Raw genomic sequence first — 18,284 nt, forward strand, 5'->3', positions numbered from 1 at the left:
TTATTTTTTTATTTTTGTGTAGTAAAGAGGAATGATTTGAACTTTGATATATACTTTTTTTTTTTCTTCATATTTACCTTTTTTTTCTACTTTATTGAACGTGCACTAGTTTGATCACTTGTTCTGTGTATAGACGAGGTCACATTCTCCTTGAATTCTGGCCATGGACTGATTTTTCACAGGAGTCCTGAGATGACAAACACACAGGTCCTCAGTAGACCCCTGGCTATTATGACAATTTATCAATGTCCTGTGATTGCTTTGTGGGAGCGCCAAACAAGAGTCAGAATTGGCGCCCCATATTAGCCCAGGTTAAATTACGCCATCCGTGATTGACAGCGGCCTTTAACAGGTTAACAGCCATGTTGCAGAGCGCCGCTCCATCCGCAGCTGTTTAGATGCAGATGTGGGCTAATTAAATCAAACCTGTGCAGGGAGAGTTTGCGAGCCATCATCAAAGGCCGGGTGGAGGCCCATGACGTACATAGCATGTCATGGGCTGTTAAACAGTTAACTCTAAGGCGATTATAAGTCGGCTACTTAGTCTTTAAATCTTTACTAGAAGTCGTGTTTTTTATATTTGTTTGATCCTGATGTAGATGCCAGTTTTGGGAAGGTGGCATCGGCGGTGTCCCGGGCATGGAAGCACATGGAGGCTATACATTTTGCGGTTTGGCTGCATTGGTGATTTTGAAGAGAGTCCCCCTGTTGGATATGAAAAGTTTGCTGGTAAGTGTTATCTTAGTATTTTATAATCTTTTGAGTGTTGTAGGAAGGAGGAGAAATTATTTTTTTTCCATCCTGTTTTTACAACATGAACACGCAAAATGTATTATCTAAATCTGCTGCTCTGACCCAAACATCAGCGTCTTATGCCTTGTGTGATGTGGCAGATCCAACCAATGACTTGGTATTCTGTGGGTAAGGAAGGCTTCACACGGTCTATTGCGCACAGATCTGATTATTGGGTCTCCTAACTCCTATATGCCTAAGGGTACCGTCTCACTAAACGATGTACCAGTGATTCCGACCACGATATGACCTGGTCAGGATCGCTGGGGTGTCGCTACATGGTCGCTGGTGAGCTGTCAATCAGGCAGATTTCACCAGCGACGCTGCGCTTGGTAACCTGGGTAACCAAGCAAAGCGCTTTGCTTGGTTACCCGATATTTACCCTGGTTACCAGCGTACACCGCTTATCGCTGGCTCCCTGCACACGTAGCCAGGTAACACATAGGGTTACTAAGCAAAACGCTTTGCTTAGTTACCCAATATTTACCTTGGCTACGTGTGCAGTGAGCCAGCGCTAAGCGGTGTACGCTGGTAACCAGGGTATATATCGGGTAACCGAGCAAAGCGCTTTGCTTAGTTACCCGATATTTACCCTGGTTACCAGCATACGCTGCTTACACACAGTCTGTGCTCGTTGGTCTCCCGCAGTCAAACACGCCGATGTGTGCTGCAGAGCGGGAGAGCAACGAGCAAACAATGAACCAGAACAGTGTGTAACGATCAGCGATTTCACAGCAGGGGCCAGGTCGCTGCTCAGTGTCACACACAGCGAGATCGCTGATGAGGTCACTGGTACGTCACAAAACCTGTGATTCGGCAGCGATCTTGCTATGTGAGAAGTACCCCTAAGGCTTCTCATTGCAGAGACCCGGGGCCTGGTATCTTGACCTGAACAAAGCTTGGTGATTTTAATAGTATGAAATAATATTTCTCCTCCTAGTAGATTCTGGGTAGTCTTAGTACTGATGATTGATTTAAAAGAATTTGTCTGAGAAGTAGAAAAAAATATTTTTGCAAAATCCTACTAGATAACATAAATGAAGGGCGAGTTGTCGCATTCATACTTAAATTAATTTGAGTTACCGTATTTTCCTGATTATAAGATGCACTTTTTCCCCACCCCCAAAACTGGGGGTAAAATAGGCGTGCGTCTTACAATCCGGAAATGGATTACCGCTGCATGGAGGGTGGGGGGGGGGTCGGCGGTGGAGCGGGGACATAGGAGGTATGGTCGGGAATGCTGAGGGCTCGGAGAAGCAGTGGAGCAGCTCAGGATGGTCACAGGACGGGGTGTCTCAGCGGCGGGTGCATTGATCTGACTGCGGGCTCCATTGAATCTCCGTCGGTTGATACAATGGACTTCTAAGAAGGTGGCCTTGGAAGTGTCGAGTGCACAGATTGACGCTATGGACTTCAAGAAAATGGCCACGGAGTCCTAACTGTGCACGTGCCTCCTCCGCGGCCATTTTCTTGAAGTCCATCTCGTCAACCGTTCAATTCAATGGAATCCGCAGTCAGATTAATGGCACCCGCCGCTGAGACATCTTGTCCTGAGACCCTCCTGAGTCGCTGCAGTGACACCCCTGCAGCCTGCCAACAGATCAATGGCAACCGCCACCGCGACACCTCCGCAGCCCGCTGGCAGATGAATGGCGCCCGCCGCCTCAACACCCCAGAGCCCACAGTATTGTTGACCCTCCTGAGCCTGCAGCATCGCTGACCCGGCCTCCTGTGACCTTCCTGAGCCGCTCCCCCCTGGTGAGGATTAGGATTAAGATTCACTAGAATTATAAGACTGACCCTCATTTAAATTTTTTTTTTCTATTTTCCTCCTGTAAATTTGGGGTGCGTCTTATAGTCCATTGCGTCTTATAAAACGAGAAATATGCTAATTTAATTGCTTCATTAAAATGAATTTACCATAGACATGACACTGATTTGGGGTTGTCGATGACCGTGTCCTAACGGTTTGCTGTCCTGACCGGCATAAATCGGGGCCGTCATAAAGTATTCATGTAATATAATGTATTGACTTGAGGGGATTGTGCGGTGACCGTCCACTCCACACGGAGACTTGTTAGCATTTATAGGCTCTGTTAGTAACTGGCGTAATAGAAGTAACCTCCGGCCATCTGTGCTCTGTCCTATAACCTGCAATTATGCTTTACATAATGGATCCGAGTCATCATGCGTTATATATATATTATATATATGGAAACAAAATGACTAATATGGAAGATTTGTAACCTCACAAACCATTGCTTTTCTTCTATGCCAGCGATGGGTGGCATTCAGGCAGATGAGATTTGAAGGAGGATTCCAGGGCCGCTGCAACAAGCTGGTGGACGGCTGCTACTCATTTTGGCAAGCCGGCCTAATGCCGCTCATCCATCGGACATTACATGCGGAAGGTGAGAACACGATATGGCGTTTCCATTAAAGAGAAATCAATATAGTTACATGTTCGACAGGTATTGGGATTCAATAGTTTTAAAGATGGGGTACACTAAACTGAATAGACCACACCATGCAGAGAATGTATAATGGGAAGAAAAAGGAGAGGATTGGGGTTTATCTTTTTTGGAGGGGGGCAAATACACCATATTGACAGCCCCTTTCTCTGGCACCTTCTTGATGGTGAGATTGCTGGGGATGGCTGCTAGAAGCAATATTTAAGGAAAATATTTCACATTGCTTGCTAACCCCTTCCCTACATCCACCATATACTTGAAGGGCAATTTTTCATGTTCCATTATTATACATTTTTGTGAAGCACTTGTGGGTTTATAATGGGTTTCTACAGACCTAGATGAATTCCTTGAGTGGCCTTGTTTCTGAAATAGGGTCACTTGTGGGGTATTTCTGCTGTCGGCACCTTCCAGAGTGCTGCAGATACAACCTGGCGTCCACTATCCGACAAATTTTGCGTTCCGGAGTCCAATGGCACTCATTCCCTTCTGGGCCAGGTGACCAAACAGTGGATTCTGACCACATCTGGGGGAATCGCCATAACAGACTTTCTCTCATTGCTAAAAATTGAGGCAAAATCAACACTTAAGTCAAATATTTTTCATTCCGCTTTGCAGAAATCCCTGTGATGCACCTGAAGAGTTGGCTAACTTACTGAATGTGGTTTTGAATACTTTGGGGGGTGCGCGTTTTTAAATGGAATCTGTCAGCAGGTTTTTGCTACCTCATCTGAGAGCAGCATGACGTAGGCAAAGAGATCCTGAATCCAACGATTTACCATTTCGATTTCTGGGTGCAGCTGCTGTGACAAAATGGGAATTTTTAGCATATGTAGCTGAGCTGAGATCTGAACCCCATTCACCAGGCGGTCTATGAAGATTGAGCATTGAGAATGAGCTGTCCATCAAAGGAGGGGACATGCTGGACTGCCCTGTGCATAACATTATAGTGGGCAATAAGGGTCCTGCTGCTTAAACAAACAGCAAACATAGTGGAACCTTGGCTAAAGCTGGGTTTACACACTGCAACATCGCAAAGGACATCGCTGTAACGTCACCGGTTTGGTGACGCAATAGCGACCTCCCTAAGTCTCTGCTAAGTCTCTGGTGAGCGTTCAAACAGGCAAACCTGGCCAACAACGCAACAGCGATCCGGACCTGCAGAGCGACCTAGCTGGTTGTTGGGGACGTTGATAAGCAGCCTTTTGAAAGGGAAGTTGCTAACAAAGTCGCTGCAAAGTCTTCACACACTGAAACTTCATGCTGCACAGCGGGAAACAAAGGACCTAGGAATGGTCCTGAACGATTTGTAACGATTACAACTTTACAGCAGGGGCCAGGTCGCTGATAGGTTTCACACACTGCAACATCGCAAACAACATCGCTATTGCGTCACAAAATCGGTGACGTTACAGCGATGTCGTTTGAGATGTTGCAGTGTTGTAAACCCAGCTTAACGAGAACAATCCGTTCTGGGACTGTGCTTGTAAACCAAGTTACTCGTTCAGCAAAGCAAGATTTCCCATAGGAAATCATTGCAATGCAGACAATTCCTTCCACAACTTGTTAAATGTCCCAACCTGGTCCCCTATTGTGCCATTCCACACACGCGCACACACATATTATGCTCATCTTACCTTCCGTTCCCTCGGCGGCCTCCTGGTTCTTGTAGTTCGCCGGTACAGGATGTGTATCGGGTAACCATCGCTACTGATGCTAGAGCTTCCGCTGCCAGAACGCTGACGTCAAAGACATGAGCCGCTTGCCTCTGATTGGCCAGCGCGCTGCCTTTTGAATAGCGGCTGACAGCGGAAGTTCCTCCATCATCGCGATGATGGTTGCAGATACATATCCTGTACCAGCAAACTACAAGAACCATGAAGCCGGCGATGGAACGGAAGGTAAGGTGAGCATAATTTGTGTGTGTGTGTTTATGCGGACTGCAAGAGTGGGTCAGAGCGCGGTGAAAGTACGGAACCGGAAGCGTGTGCGGTGAGTATTTGCTTGTACAGCAAAGCTTGCTCGTAAACTGAGTTGCAAATTTACAGAAAGCTTTGCTCGTAAACCGAGGTTCCACTGTAAACGGATCGGACCTTGACAAGACAGGTATCCCTGAATTCTCTGTTAACCCTTGCAGCATGCTGGGTTCAGCTTACATTGCAAAAACCTCCTGACACATTCCGTTAAATGGGGTCTTGCCTAAAGGTTTTTTTTTATCTAACAGTCATTCAGACACTTTGAAGGTGAATTTGCCCCTTAAAATGTTTTGGAAATTTTTATTGCAAATAAAAAAAAAAAAATAATTTCGCTTTTAACCCTTGTAATATCGTAGAATAATAAACGTTTGAAAAATGATGAATACGTAAAGTGGAAATATAGTAAGTTATGTAACTTTTGTGTGGTTTGCCATTTTTTTTTTTTTTTTAATTGCATAAAGATTACAAATTTGAAAAGTGGGGTTTTTTAAATTTACCCCAAATAGCCGATATTTTCATAAATTTGAGTTGATCGGATTTAAGTTTATCACTTTTATGAAGTGCGAAATGCCGTGAGAAGAGATTCACGGATCATAGGACCTGGAAAAAGCATTCCAAAGTTACATGAAAAGTCACTCTCTCAAATTGGACACTGCAGATTTCAGGGAAAAATGGGGCTCTGTCCGGGCTTTAGTGGTTCATGTCAATTTTACATTTTTTATATGGTTTCACAAAATTCTTCAGGGTGGAGAGTTGCTGAACCGGGAGCGAATAATGTCAATTTACCCAACATAAGAACTTTATAAGGCTGGATCTAATGTCCTTTACACATAGAACTGTTCTATCTGTACATCCGTCACCTGCCGCTGACTTAGCTTCTCTTCAGATCATCATGTCCTTTTGATAACTGTACAGTAAGGCTATGCTCACACAGGACATTTTTGTGGCGTTTTTTTCTCCTGACCAAAATTTAACCTTGTGGCAGAATGTCTCCTGGGAGTCATCTGCGGTTTCTTTATCGTTCCTATGGGAGACCCAGACATTGGGTGTATAGCTTCTGCCTCCGGAGGGGACACAAAGTACTACACTAAAAAGTGTAGCTCCTCCCTCTGAGCATATACACCCCCTGGATAACCAGATCTAGCCAGTTCATTGCTTTGTGTTCAGGAGGCATACATCCACACATGCATTCTCATCTGATTTTTCATTTTTGGAAAGTTTTTGAACAAAAGCGGGTCCAGGCCTGGACTACCGGCATGTCCCTTCTCACCCGACTGTGTCGGCGGTGCTGTTAAGGTTGATTTACAAGGCTGGAGCCTTACATGCCGCGCTCCTTCACCATCCCTCGGGCTCTGGCTTGAAGTGGGAGCCAGCACGGTTCTCCTTGCTTTGCAGGAGACCGGTCTCCATCCGCAGCCCTTCAGGATCCTGCTGGACGGAGCACTCATCCCCAGGGACTTGGAACCCTGCGTCTCAGCAAGCTAAGTACCTGAGACGTTTATATTCGGGGGGTCCCGGTACTTTATTATGGTGGGAGAGTGTGCTGTGTAACTTTTGTGACATTTCCGGCCGGTTCTCTGGCTGTCGCCTGAGAACCGCGCTGATGGTGCCTGCGCGCCGGCCGCATCGCTTAAATTTAGGCCCCGGCTTCGCCGGAGGCCTACTTTCGATTTCACTGCCCTCGCATGTCAATCATGCAGAGGGACAGTGCGGCTCCGCCCAGCGGCCGTTCGGCACAGGGGAGGGACACTCCTCTCTGAGTACATGTCCCCTCCCCTGTAAATCTCCTTGGCCCTCCAGATCCCGCTCTCAGAGCAGGTCCCGCCCCGTCTCCTCGCTCCGGCGCCATTTTCTCAGCGTTTTTCTCTGGATCAGCGCTGGCTGCAGCATCCCTGCTAAGCTGCTTGGGGGTCCGGGCTGTGGGATCTGGAGGGCACACAAACTGTCTGGTAAGCCACAACCTCCGGTTGTGGACCTTCTTGTATACTCTCTGGGGGTCATTCTGGCTCAGAGCCCCCACTTCAGCAGCATGTCTCACACGAGGAGCAAGGCTGTACTCAATATGCACTGCATGTAAGCTCGTGCTGCCTGAACAGAGCACATATCCACATTATGATTCCTGCTCTAACCTGACAATGCCTCAGCCTGGAATCGCACCCACAGTGGTCCCTCCGGCTGCTCCGGCTCCGGTGGCTGAACCCCCGGCTTGGGTAGAATCCTTCTCTAGGTCAATATCCCAGTCTTTTGCTGACTCCATGGGACAGCTGTCCCGGACTTTGCTGAACATGCATCAGCCCCCTTCTCAGGGCGCCTCTGCTGCTAGGGCTCTCTCAGCAGAGCTCACAGAGGATTCTTCATCTGGTCCCAGACCCCGTCCTCCTAAAAGGAGACGCAGGGTCCCCTCTCCTTCCTCGTCCCGCGGCTCTGATTCACGAGCTGACTCGCAGGACGAGAAGGATGCCTTTACTGAGGGCTCGGACGCTACCTCCATGTGCCCCATTGATCTGTCCGAAAGTGACTCAGATGTTAGTGATTTGATTGCGTCCATTAATTCTGTACTGGACCTCAATCCGCCAGTATCAGAGGAGCAACCCTCTCTGGCAGAAAAGCACCAGTTTACCTTGCCTAAGAGGACAAGGAGTGTGTTCTTTAACCACTCCAGTTTTCAGGCCACTGTGACCAAGCCTAGGGCCTGTCCTGACAAACGCTTCCCAAAGTGTAGTTCTGATGACAGTTTTCCCTTTCCACCAGAAGTGGTCAAGGAGTGGGCTCATTCACCAAAGGTAGACCCTCCGGTGTCTAGACTCTCAGCCCGGACCGTTGTATCAGTGGCTGATGGCACCTCTCTTAAGGATTCCACTGACCGCCAGGTTGACCTTCTGGCCAAATCTGTATATGAGGCGGCTGGGGCCTCGTTCTCCCCATCTTTTGCAGCAGTGTGGGCTCTCAAAGCCATCTCTGCTTCTCTAGAGGAGATGCATTCCCTCACCAGGGAATCTATGCCCGAAATGGTTGCCTTAACTTCCCAAGCTTCAGCTTTTTCATCCTATGCCATGTCTGCCATGCTGGAGGCTTCTCACCGCACTGCGGTGGCTTCGGCTAATTCCCTCGCTATCCGCAGGATCTTGTGGCTTCGAGAGTGGAAGGCAGATGCTTCTTCAAAGTACCTTGCTGGGCTCCCTTTTGCTGGATCCAGGCTATTCGGTGAACAACTGGATGAAATTATTAAGGAAGCTACTGGCGGGAAGAGTACTTCCATGCCACAAACTAAAACCAGGAAACCTGCCCAGGGTAGGAACCAGTCGAGGTTTCGTTCCTTTCGTTCCTCCTACTGGTCATCCTCTAAGCCCTCGGCCTCGTCCACTAACTCAGCCAAGGACCAAAAACCCAACTGGCGCACAAAGGCGCGTCCACAAAAGACCGCAGGAGCTGCTGCCACTAAGGCAGCCTCCTCTTGACTATCTGGCCGCGCCAGCAACGTCCTTAGTCGGTGGCAGGCTCTCCCACTTTGGCGACGTGTGGTTTCAAGTGGGTGCGGGATATCATCTCCCACGGCTACAGGATAGAATTCTCTTCCAGCCCGCCAAACAGATTTTTTCTGTCAACTCCCCCCTGCTCCAAGGCCGCCGCCTTCTCTCAGGCCGTGGCATCCTTGCAGGCCAACGGAGTAATTGTACCGGTTCCCGCCCGGGAACGGTTCAGAGGTTTCTACTCAAATCTCTTCCTAGTCCCCAAAAAGGACGGTTCCTTCCGGCCCATCCTGGATCTCAAGCTTCTCAACAAGCATGTCCGGGTAACGCATTTTCGCATGGAGTCTCTGCGATCAGTCATTGCCTCAATGACCCAAGGAGATTTCCTGGCATCCATCGACATCAGAGATGCCTATCTGCATGTGCCAATTGCAGTTTCACACCAGCGTTGGCTACGTTTTGCAATCGGAGAGGAACATTTCCAATTCGTGGCTCTCCCCTTCGGGTTAGCTACGGCCCCTCGAGTATTCACCAAGGTCATGGCAGCAGTGGTTGCGGTTCTGCACCTCCAGGGGTTGGCAGTGATTCCTTACCTGGACGACCTTCTAGTCAAGGCTTCATCCAGCGCAGGCTGTCAGCGGAGTGTCTCGTTCACTCTCGCTACTCTAGCCCAATTCAGGTGGCTTGTCAATCTGCCCAAATCCACTCTGACTCTGAGGCTCACGTACCTAGGGATGCAGTTCGAGACTCTGCTGGCACTTGTGAAGCTGCCCTTAGTCAAACAGCAGTCCCTCCATCTGGCGGTGCGCTCTCTGCTGAGGCCCCTCCGTCATTCCATCAGGCACCTTATGCAGGTGCTGGGTCAGATGGTGGCGTCAATGGAGGCTGTTCCCTTTGCCCAGTTCCATCTGCGTCCTCTGCAGCTGGACATTCTCCGCTGTTGGGACAAGCGGACTTCCTCCTTGCACAGGCTAGTGGCTCTGTCGCCACAGACCAGGGGCTCCCTTCAGTGGTGGCTTCGGCCCCTCTCTCTGTCTCAGGGACGCTCCTTCCTGGCCCCGTCCTGGGTGATCCTCACCACGGATGCCAGTCTATCCGGCTGGGGAGCGGTATGTCTCCACCACCGAGCACAGGGCACTTGGACTCCGTCCGAGTCAGCCCTCTCGATCAATGTGCTGGAAACCAGAGCTGTGCTTCTGGCTCTCCTAGCCTTTCACCACCTTTTGGCGGGCAAGCACATTCGAGTCCAGTCAGACAACGCGACAGCGGTTGCCTACATCAATCACCAAGGCGGGACACGCAGCCGCCTGGCAATGTTGGAGGTTCAACGCATCCGTCAATGGACGGAGGACTCAAAGTCCACCATATCCGCAGTCCACATCCCAGGCGTGGAAAACTGGGAAGCAGATTATCTCAGCCGTCAAACCGTGGACCGTGGCGAGTGGTCCCTGCATCCGGCAGTGTTTCAGTCAATCTGCCGCAAGTGGGGCACTCCGGAAGTGGATCTAATGGCATCCCGGCACAACAACAAGGTTCCCGTTTACGTGGCTCGCTCCCACGATCCTCAGGCCCTTGCAGCGGACGCTCTGGTTCAAGATTGGTCCCAGTTTCGTCTGTCCTACGTGTTTCCCCCTCTAGCTCTCTTGCCCAGAGTACTGCGCAAGATCAGAATGGAGGGCCGTCGGGTCATCCTCATTGCACCAGACTGGCCCAGGCGAGCTTGGTACCCAGACCTGCTCCATCTGTCCGTAGAGGTGCCGTGGCATCTTCCGGGACCGTCCAGACCTTCTCTCACAAGGTCCGTTTTTCCGCCAGAATTCTGCGGCTCTCAGAATGACGGCGTGGCTCTTGAGTCCTGGATCTTGATGGCTTCTGGTATTCCTCCTGAAGTCATCTCCACTATGACTCTGCCTCGGAAGTCTTCCTCTGCCAAAATCTATCACAGGACCTGGAGAATTTTCCTGTCCTGGTGTCGCTCTTCCGGCCATGCTCCTTGGCCTTTTTCCTTGCCGACCCTTCTGTCCTTTCTACAGTCCGGTCTGCAGCTAGGACTATCCCTCAATTCCCTCAAGGGACAAGTCTCGGCTCTGTCAGTGCTGTTCCAGCGGCGTATCGCCCGGCTGGCTCAGGTGCTCACCTTCATGCAGGGAGCGTCTCACATCATTCCACCTTACCGGCGGCCCTTGGATCCCTGGGACCTCAATCTGGTCCTCATGGCCTTGCAGAAACCCCCCTTTGAGCCTCTTAGGGAGGTTTCTTTGTTTCGTCTTTCACAGAAAGTGGTCTTTCTAGTGGCCATAACTTCCCTCAGGAGAGTCTCTGATTTGGCTGCGCTCTCTTCGGAGTCACCTTTTTTGGTTTTTCATCAAGACAAGGTGGTTCTCCGTCCGACTCCGGATTTTCTCCCTAAGGTGGTTTCTCCTTTCCACCTTAAAGAGGACATTTCCCTGCCTTCCTTTTGTCCGGCTCCTGTTCATCGCTTTGAAAAAGCGTTGCATACTCTGGATCTGGTGCGGGCGCTCCGGATCTATGTGTCTCGCACCGCTGTTCTTAGGCGGTGCACCTCTCATTTTGTGCTAACCACAGGTCGGCGTAAGGGCCTCTCGGCTTCTAAGCCGACCTTAGCTCGTTGGATTAGGTCGGCCATATCCGATGCCTACCAGTGTACTCAGGTGCCTCCCCCGCCGGGGATCAAGGCACACTCGACCAGAGCTGTCGGTGCCTCTTGGGCTTTCAGGCACCAGGCTACGGCTCAGCAGGTCTGTCAGGCTGCCACTTGGACTAGCCTGCATACCTTTTCAAAGCACTATCAAGTGCATGCTCATGCTTCGGCAGATGCGAGCTTGGGCAGACGCATCCTTCAGGCGGCTGTCGCCCATTTGTGAAGTTAGGCTCCGCCTACTTCTCAGTTTTCTGTTTATTCCCACCCATGGACTGCTTTGAGACGTCCCAATGTCTGGGTCTCCCATAGGAACGATAAAGAAAAAGAGAATTTTGTTTACTTACCGTAAATTCTTTTTCTTATAGTTCCGTATTGGGAGACCCAGCACCCTCCCTGTTGCCTGTTGGCAGTTTCTTGTTCCGCGTGTTATCACCGGCTGTTGTTGTAGACAGAGGCTCCGGTTGTTCCGGTTCTTGCTCTGTCTTTACTTGTGGGTGGCTATTCTCCTTCAGCTTTTGCACTAAACTGGCTAGATCTGGTTCTCCAGGGGGTGTATATGCTCAGAGGGAGGAGCTACACTTTTTAGTGTAGTACTTTAGCTTCTGCCTCCGGAGGACACACAAACACCCAATGTCTGGGTCTCCCAATACGGAACTATAAGAAAAAGAATTTACGGTAAGTAAACAAAATTCTCTTTTTTTTTTGTGGCGTTTTTACATCTGTTTTTTTTTTTATGTGATGTCAAGACAAGCAAGGGGGTCATGAGTACCCGATTTGACCTGGATCCGGCACTCGGGTAGTAAAAAAAAAAAAAAAAAGTAAAGCAAGCGTGCTATACTTACCAGTCTCCGGTAGATGCTAGTGTATTGGCTCCTTCCAGGTATGTTGTCTTCAATAGGCTCCTATCACATGGGGGGGGAAGGGAGGCGAAGCATGATTGTAGTGACGGAGAAAACATCTCCAAGCTCACTAACCTGGAAGGAGCCTATACATTCTAGGCTCTTCCAAACCTGTCCCGTGGCACCTCCTATTTGTGGTGCCGCTCATTAGCCTCATGCATATTCACTGTTTCCCCTCCCCCCTCCCCTCTGAAGTCTGCCGGTCTATCGTACAGTAAAAAAATAAATAAAAAGACGTAGGGTCTCCCCATATTTTGATACCCAGCACAGATAAAGCCTGCAGCCCACCGCTGTGGGCTTTATCTTGGCTGGGTATCAAAATAAGAGGGACCCCACGCTGTTTTTTTAACTATTTAAATAAATAATTTAAAAAAAAACAGCGTGCGGTCCCCCCAATATTGATACCCAGCCAAGATAAACCCTACAGCTGGGGGCTGGTACTCTCAGGCTGGAGAGAACCAGCCTAAAATTCAGCTTGCAGCTGCCCAGGATTGTCACATCCATTAGATGGCTCTTCCCGAATTGCCCTGGTGCGGTGGCAATTGGGGTAATAAGGGGTTAATCGCAGCTCATAGCTGCGACTAAGCCCTAGATTGGTAATGGCAGGCGTCTGAGTCACCCTCCCCATCACCAAAAAAATCTTTTTTTTTTTTTTTTTTTAAATAAAATTACAAAAAGCCCCCTCTTTCACCACTTTATTAACCCCATAATCATCCCTGCAGGTCCGACGTAATCCACACGAGGTTCCACGACAATTCAGCTCTGCTACAGCTGAAGATCACAGCCGCAGCCATAGAACTGGACTGCTTGCTGTGAGCTCCAGAGAATGAATGAACTGCACGATCAGCGGTCACTTCACTCAGTTGATTCCCGGTCACAGCTGACGAAAACTGTGACCGGGAATTGTCTGAGTGAGATCCCCGCTGAATGCGCGGCTCACTCATACTCTGTATAGACCCGCAGACCAGATCTGTGGTTGGTTGCAGTCAGATGCGCCCCCAGCATCTGACTGCAACCAATCACAGGTGAATGCAGTGAATATGGAATGAGCGGGGAACTGGAAGAACCCCGCGGGAGTCGGGGATTCAGTAAATACAGCGCGTCTGCTCCAATCCCCCTGTCCCCAACACCATTTAAGTGCCGGCCAGATACCCTGGATCAATTCCGGGTATCTAGTGACAGGTGGACTCACAGGATATCTGCGAGTCCACCTGTCACTAGGGTGAAAAACCGTAGCAAAAGTGCTGAAAAGAATTGAAATGACAGAACACTGCAAAACCGGAAGCGGTTCATAAAACCGTCAGGAAAAAAAAAATCTGTGTGTGACATTTGAGAAATCTGACTGCGCTGGCACTGTAAAAAGCAGCTTATTAGCATGGATTTGCATAAAGCCAAGGCAAATTTGCAGCTACAAAATGCTGCAAAAATGTCCTTTTGTGAACATAGCTTAAGGTGAAGTAAAAGGATCCCAGGGCGGCCTGTGCTTCCTTACTTCTCTCTTCACTCGCTGTTCCTGCTTTTCATTTTTCAGCTCCTTGCTGTGATTTCATTTCAAAACTTGATATAGGTTTTGGATGAGGCAAATTACTTGTAACCATTACACTAGTTACAAACTGTGTCTTAAGAATTAACTGGATCTTTACCAGATCTGTGATCTGCACTAATCTGCTATTAAATAAAACATGCTTAGTAATAGATCACTTCGTTGGATAACAAAGGGAGGACTATTTACTGATTGTAGACGTGCATTTTGTCTAACACTGTATATAATTATCTTGCAGGAGATCCTGCTCTCAGCCTCAATAACTGGATGTTTGACCAGAGAGCTTTGCAAGAATATATCCTGTTGTGCTGTCAGTGTCCTACTGGTGGCTTACTTGATAAACCTGGCAAGTACGTGCTGCTGTAAATTATCATTATTATCATAATTTTAAATTCCAGATATTTTAAGGGTTATTCAAAAGTTTAATTCTCGGGTACGCACAGCTTCCCTACCTCCTGGCTTCCTGTGCTGCTGATTTCCAGTTTGGAACCAGTAGCATGGTTGCACGGCTTGGGTTCCATGGTTGCACGGCTTGGGCTCCATGGTTGCAAGGCTTGTACAGTCTTTGTTACAATAACACTAAAAACTGGTCAGACCATGTCCTCTAGGGATCTGGCTACCTTTTTAGATCAGTCCTTACAGGCTCAATTAAATACAGCTTATAAATACTGTGCATGCTCAATCACGCTGCTTGCCTGCAGTGGTGGCCAGATACCTAGACAATGAACACTAATTAAAATTAGAAATCCCTCCGTTCTTGATAACAGGATTTTTAATCAGATTAAAATTCCAAAGTTGCTTGTTTTTACAAACACTTGGCAATTTTAATTATTGATGTTGAGACAACCGCCTTTTTAATCCCAGTTTATGCTGTCCTATGTCATTAAATAGGATATTACAACCATAATAAATGTTATACAGATTGTCAGTCTATGCTGCTGAGGCAATATTTTATGAGCAGTGTACTCCACTCACCTCACTACGGTTACTGACGGTCTGCAGAGGAGCATGTCAATTATTGTACACTTATGACATATACTTATGGTATGTCACTAGGCAAGGGCACATTACTATATGAGAAGGATGGGGCACATTACCTACAGGGGACGAGGACGGGGCACATTTACTACAAGAAGGGACATTGCTAAAAGAAGTGGACTAAGAAAGGGCATATTACTGCAGGATGGGGACAAGGATGGGCGCATTACTACAGGGAACAAGATGGGCACAATACTACAGGGAGAAAAGGATAAGGATGTTGCTATAAAAAAAAAGGGGGGGGAGACTAGGAAAGGGCGCATTACTATAAGAGGACCAGTATGGGCACATTACTACAGGATGAGGATGGGCACACTACTACAGGATGGGGACATTACTACAAAATGAACAAAATGAATATATGGTGCTAAATTAAAACTATTACTTTCAAGAAGGGGATAATAGTTAAAAAAAATCAAAATAAAATTTATAATAATCGAGCAACAAATGTTCAAAAAATTGTGATCCAAAGGTATATAGAAAAGAAAATGGTATCAGTAAGAATGTCTTACAAAAAATGCGGCCCCCAAATAAAAATGTTTTCTATGTGCGGTTCATATACGCAGCAGAGTTTGAGACCTCCTGGTTTAAATGGAATTTGTGCTATGGATGTTGAAGCAGGACGATATACGGGCGGAGAACTAGAATCTAACAAAGTATTGGATCCATACTTAACTACTTGCTGCAGCTTTGATAGGATTCCAGTTTTCTCTGCTGTAGATGTAGCAGTGCTGGAAATACTGAGTTGTATATAACCCAACCCACACCATTGACTGGCAACTTGGTGTATACATTGGCAATTTTCTGTCAATATACAATCAGTGATGGAGGCAGGGTTTTACAGATTAGGTGGACTATTTTTCATGAAACATCTAGAACTGTAGTTCCAAAACAGAGCTTTAGCTGCTGATTATATGGAAACTACAGTACACAGACTAATAAGTGACACATTCCTGGATTCAGGGTCTCAGCCCCCACCTCATGCTGCTTTCAGATTAAATAGTGAAAACCTGTTGACAGATTCCCTTCAAATACTGTATAACTTGATTTGTATATATTGTTTGACTGTAATGGCAGCCTTGTGTGCCTTTTTTAGAATTTATTTCTATATGTAACATTGACAGATAAAGCATGTTTGTTTTATTTATTTTTGTATTTGTAGATCAAGAGACTTTTATCATACGTGCTATTGTCTGAGTGGGCTGTCTATAGCACAGCATTTTGGTAGTGGTGAAATGCTACATGAAAATATTCTAGGAGTACCAGAGAACTCTTTGGTAAGTAAAACTGATTGTTAGTATTAGTGATGGGCGATCCCGAACTGTAAAGATCGGGGATCGTGTACACTATCCCGACCATAAGCTTTCCTGGGAAGCTCAGGTTAAATCAGGTCCAGGGGCTGTAAAAAAAAAAAAAAAGCACATTATTGAAAAACATTGTCATTATACTTACAGGTCCTGCGATGCGTCCTGCAGACGGTCTCCCAGCCGCTTCTGCTTCCCAGTCCGATCATTGCTGTGCCCCCAGGTTAGAGGACCTTCAGTGACGTCATGGCTATGTGACCAGTCAGGTGTGAATGTTGTATTACCTCGTTGGTTACAGGCTGGTCATATGATTATGACGTCATCAATGGTCCTGTTAAGTGATTGTCACTGTGCGAGTGTCGCATCACGGCGCACAATCTCCTGACAGCAGCGGGTCGGCTGCATGTATTTCATTGCAGCTAACCGCTCCTGTCCTGAGAGCGTTAGGCTTTGCGGGGTGATGCAATGTGTCGCAAGTGCAATCATCCTCTCACTGTCAGCCTGCTTTTCGCGATGTAGCAGAGCTGACAATGCTCTCTCTGCTTTTCACTTTGTATAGACTGTCTGTACAGAGTGATGAAGCTGACATTGCTTTCCATGTGGATTGCGTTAGACTAAGGATATTTTTTATTTTTTTACAATAAAGATGGAATCTCTAATTGTTTTTTTTGGTTTTTTTTTACTGTTTACTCGCAATTCATGGTGGTCATGTCTAATTTGGCAAGCCACCATGAATTTCGGGCTTAGTACCATCTGAGAATACAAAGCTGGTATTAACCATTTTATTACCCAGCGTGCCACCACCACTAGGGCCGCTGAACGAGCTGGGTAAAACGCCTGGAAATGGCGCGAAGAAACAATGCGCTATTTCCAGGGGTGGCTGCGGAGAATCCCAGCCCCCAGCTGCCTAGTTTTACCTGACTAGTGATCAAAATACAGCGGAAGCCCACTTTTTTTTTTAATTTTGTTTAAAAAATGTAAAATAAATAAGTAAAAATACTTAATGGCTTCCCTGTAGTTTGATTGCCAGGCAGATGGGGGTGATAGCCCGTAGCTGTCTGCTTTATCTGTGCTGAGAATCAAAAATACTGCGGAGCTTGAATGGGCTCAACTCTTGTACAGAGTATAATCGAAGTCAATAGGGAACTCGAGCATCTTTCCAGAAGATTTTCTGGAAAAATGCTCAAGTTCTCCATTGACTTCCATCATACTCTGTACACAAGTCAAGCCCGGCCGAGAGACCAACTGCTCGTTACAAGGACTGAGCATGGCAGTGGTCATCACTAGTCATGAGTAATTATAACCTTCTCTGGAACTTGAAAATTGGAGGCAGTCGGCAAACTTAAGCATCACAATTTGTTTTCGGCACCAAAAAATTAGTTGAGTCCAACGGATTTCATCTCTGAACAATTTGACTGTAGAACCTTTAATTTGGATTTCTTCTTTCTTGTATATTTCTATATTGAAACCCTTTTGTTTCTGTAACAGAAACCTACGCATCCGGTGTATAACATTGTTCCGGACAAGGTGGGCCAGGCTGTTGTGCATTTTATGCAGAAAGAGATCCCAGACGTGAAGGATTTCAAGACGCACTAGAATAACTATTGAAGGACGCACCACCCAGCCCTCTGCCGGTCACTGTATATGCTTTAAGCTGCAATCTGGAGGAAGCCATTGAAAATCTTGTGAGGTCTGTGCGGCATTTAATGGCATACTAAGGCATTTTACCTGCATCGCCTACAGAGGAACATTCATTTTGATAGAGAAGTGAGCAAATGGCAGATCCATGGTAATCTTACAAGAGACTTTTTTTTTTCCTTTTTTCTATTAATCTGTATTAAACTTTAGCCATTCTAAATCTTCAAGTTTCTGCTCTTTGACTACTTCTGCAATGTATGTTGGGAATTGCAGAAGTTAAATCTTCACAATAGTATTACCATGCTAAAGATCACAAACACGTCCACTATATAAAAGTAGCAATGCTGATGAGATTTGAGAATATCTACATTCAACATTGGTGGGGAGCAATATTTCCAGCTTCTTAGGATCCTCGCCCTGACAAAAGCCTTTAGTAACTACCACGTGCACTGTGAAAAGTGAGATTTGGTGCAGTTGCCCCCTTCTTAGGTTGC

General features: G+C 47.2%; 1 protein-coding gene across 1 annotated transcript in view; it reads left to right on the plus strand.

Moving 5' to 3' along the window:
- FNTB (farnesyltransferase, CAAX box, subunit beta) overlaps positions 1-18,010 on the plus strand; it is an 80,416-nt gene extending 62,406 nt beyond the window's left edge. The window contains exons 8-12 of the mRNA XM_075329929.1: positions 600-729; positions 3,071-3,203; positions 14,049-14,160; positions 16,011-16,125; positions 17,641-18,010. Coding sequence (XP_075186044.1) covers positions 600-729; positions 3,071-3,203; positions 14,049-14,160; positions 16,011-16,125; positions 17,641-17,748 — 598 coding nt within the window. The 3' untranslated portion in view covers positions 17,749-18,010. The remainder of the gene's footprint in view (positions 1-599; positions 730-3,070; positions 3,204-14,048; positions 14,161-16,010; positions 16,126-17,640) is intronic.
- Positions 18,011-18,284: the final 274 nt, after the last annotated feature.

Source organism: Anomaloglossus baeobatrachus, chromosome 12 (genome assembly GCF_048569485.1).
Source record: "Anomaloglossus baeobatrachus isolate aAnoBae1 chromosome 12, aAnoBae1.hap1, whole genome shotgun sequence".
Lineage (NCBI taxonomy): Eukaryota > Metazoa > Chordata > Amphibia > Anura > Aromobatidae > Anomaloglossus > Anomaloglossus baeobatrachus.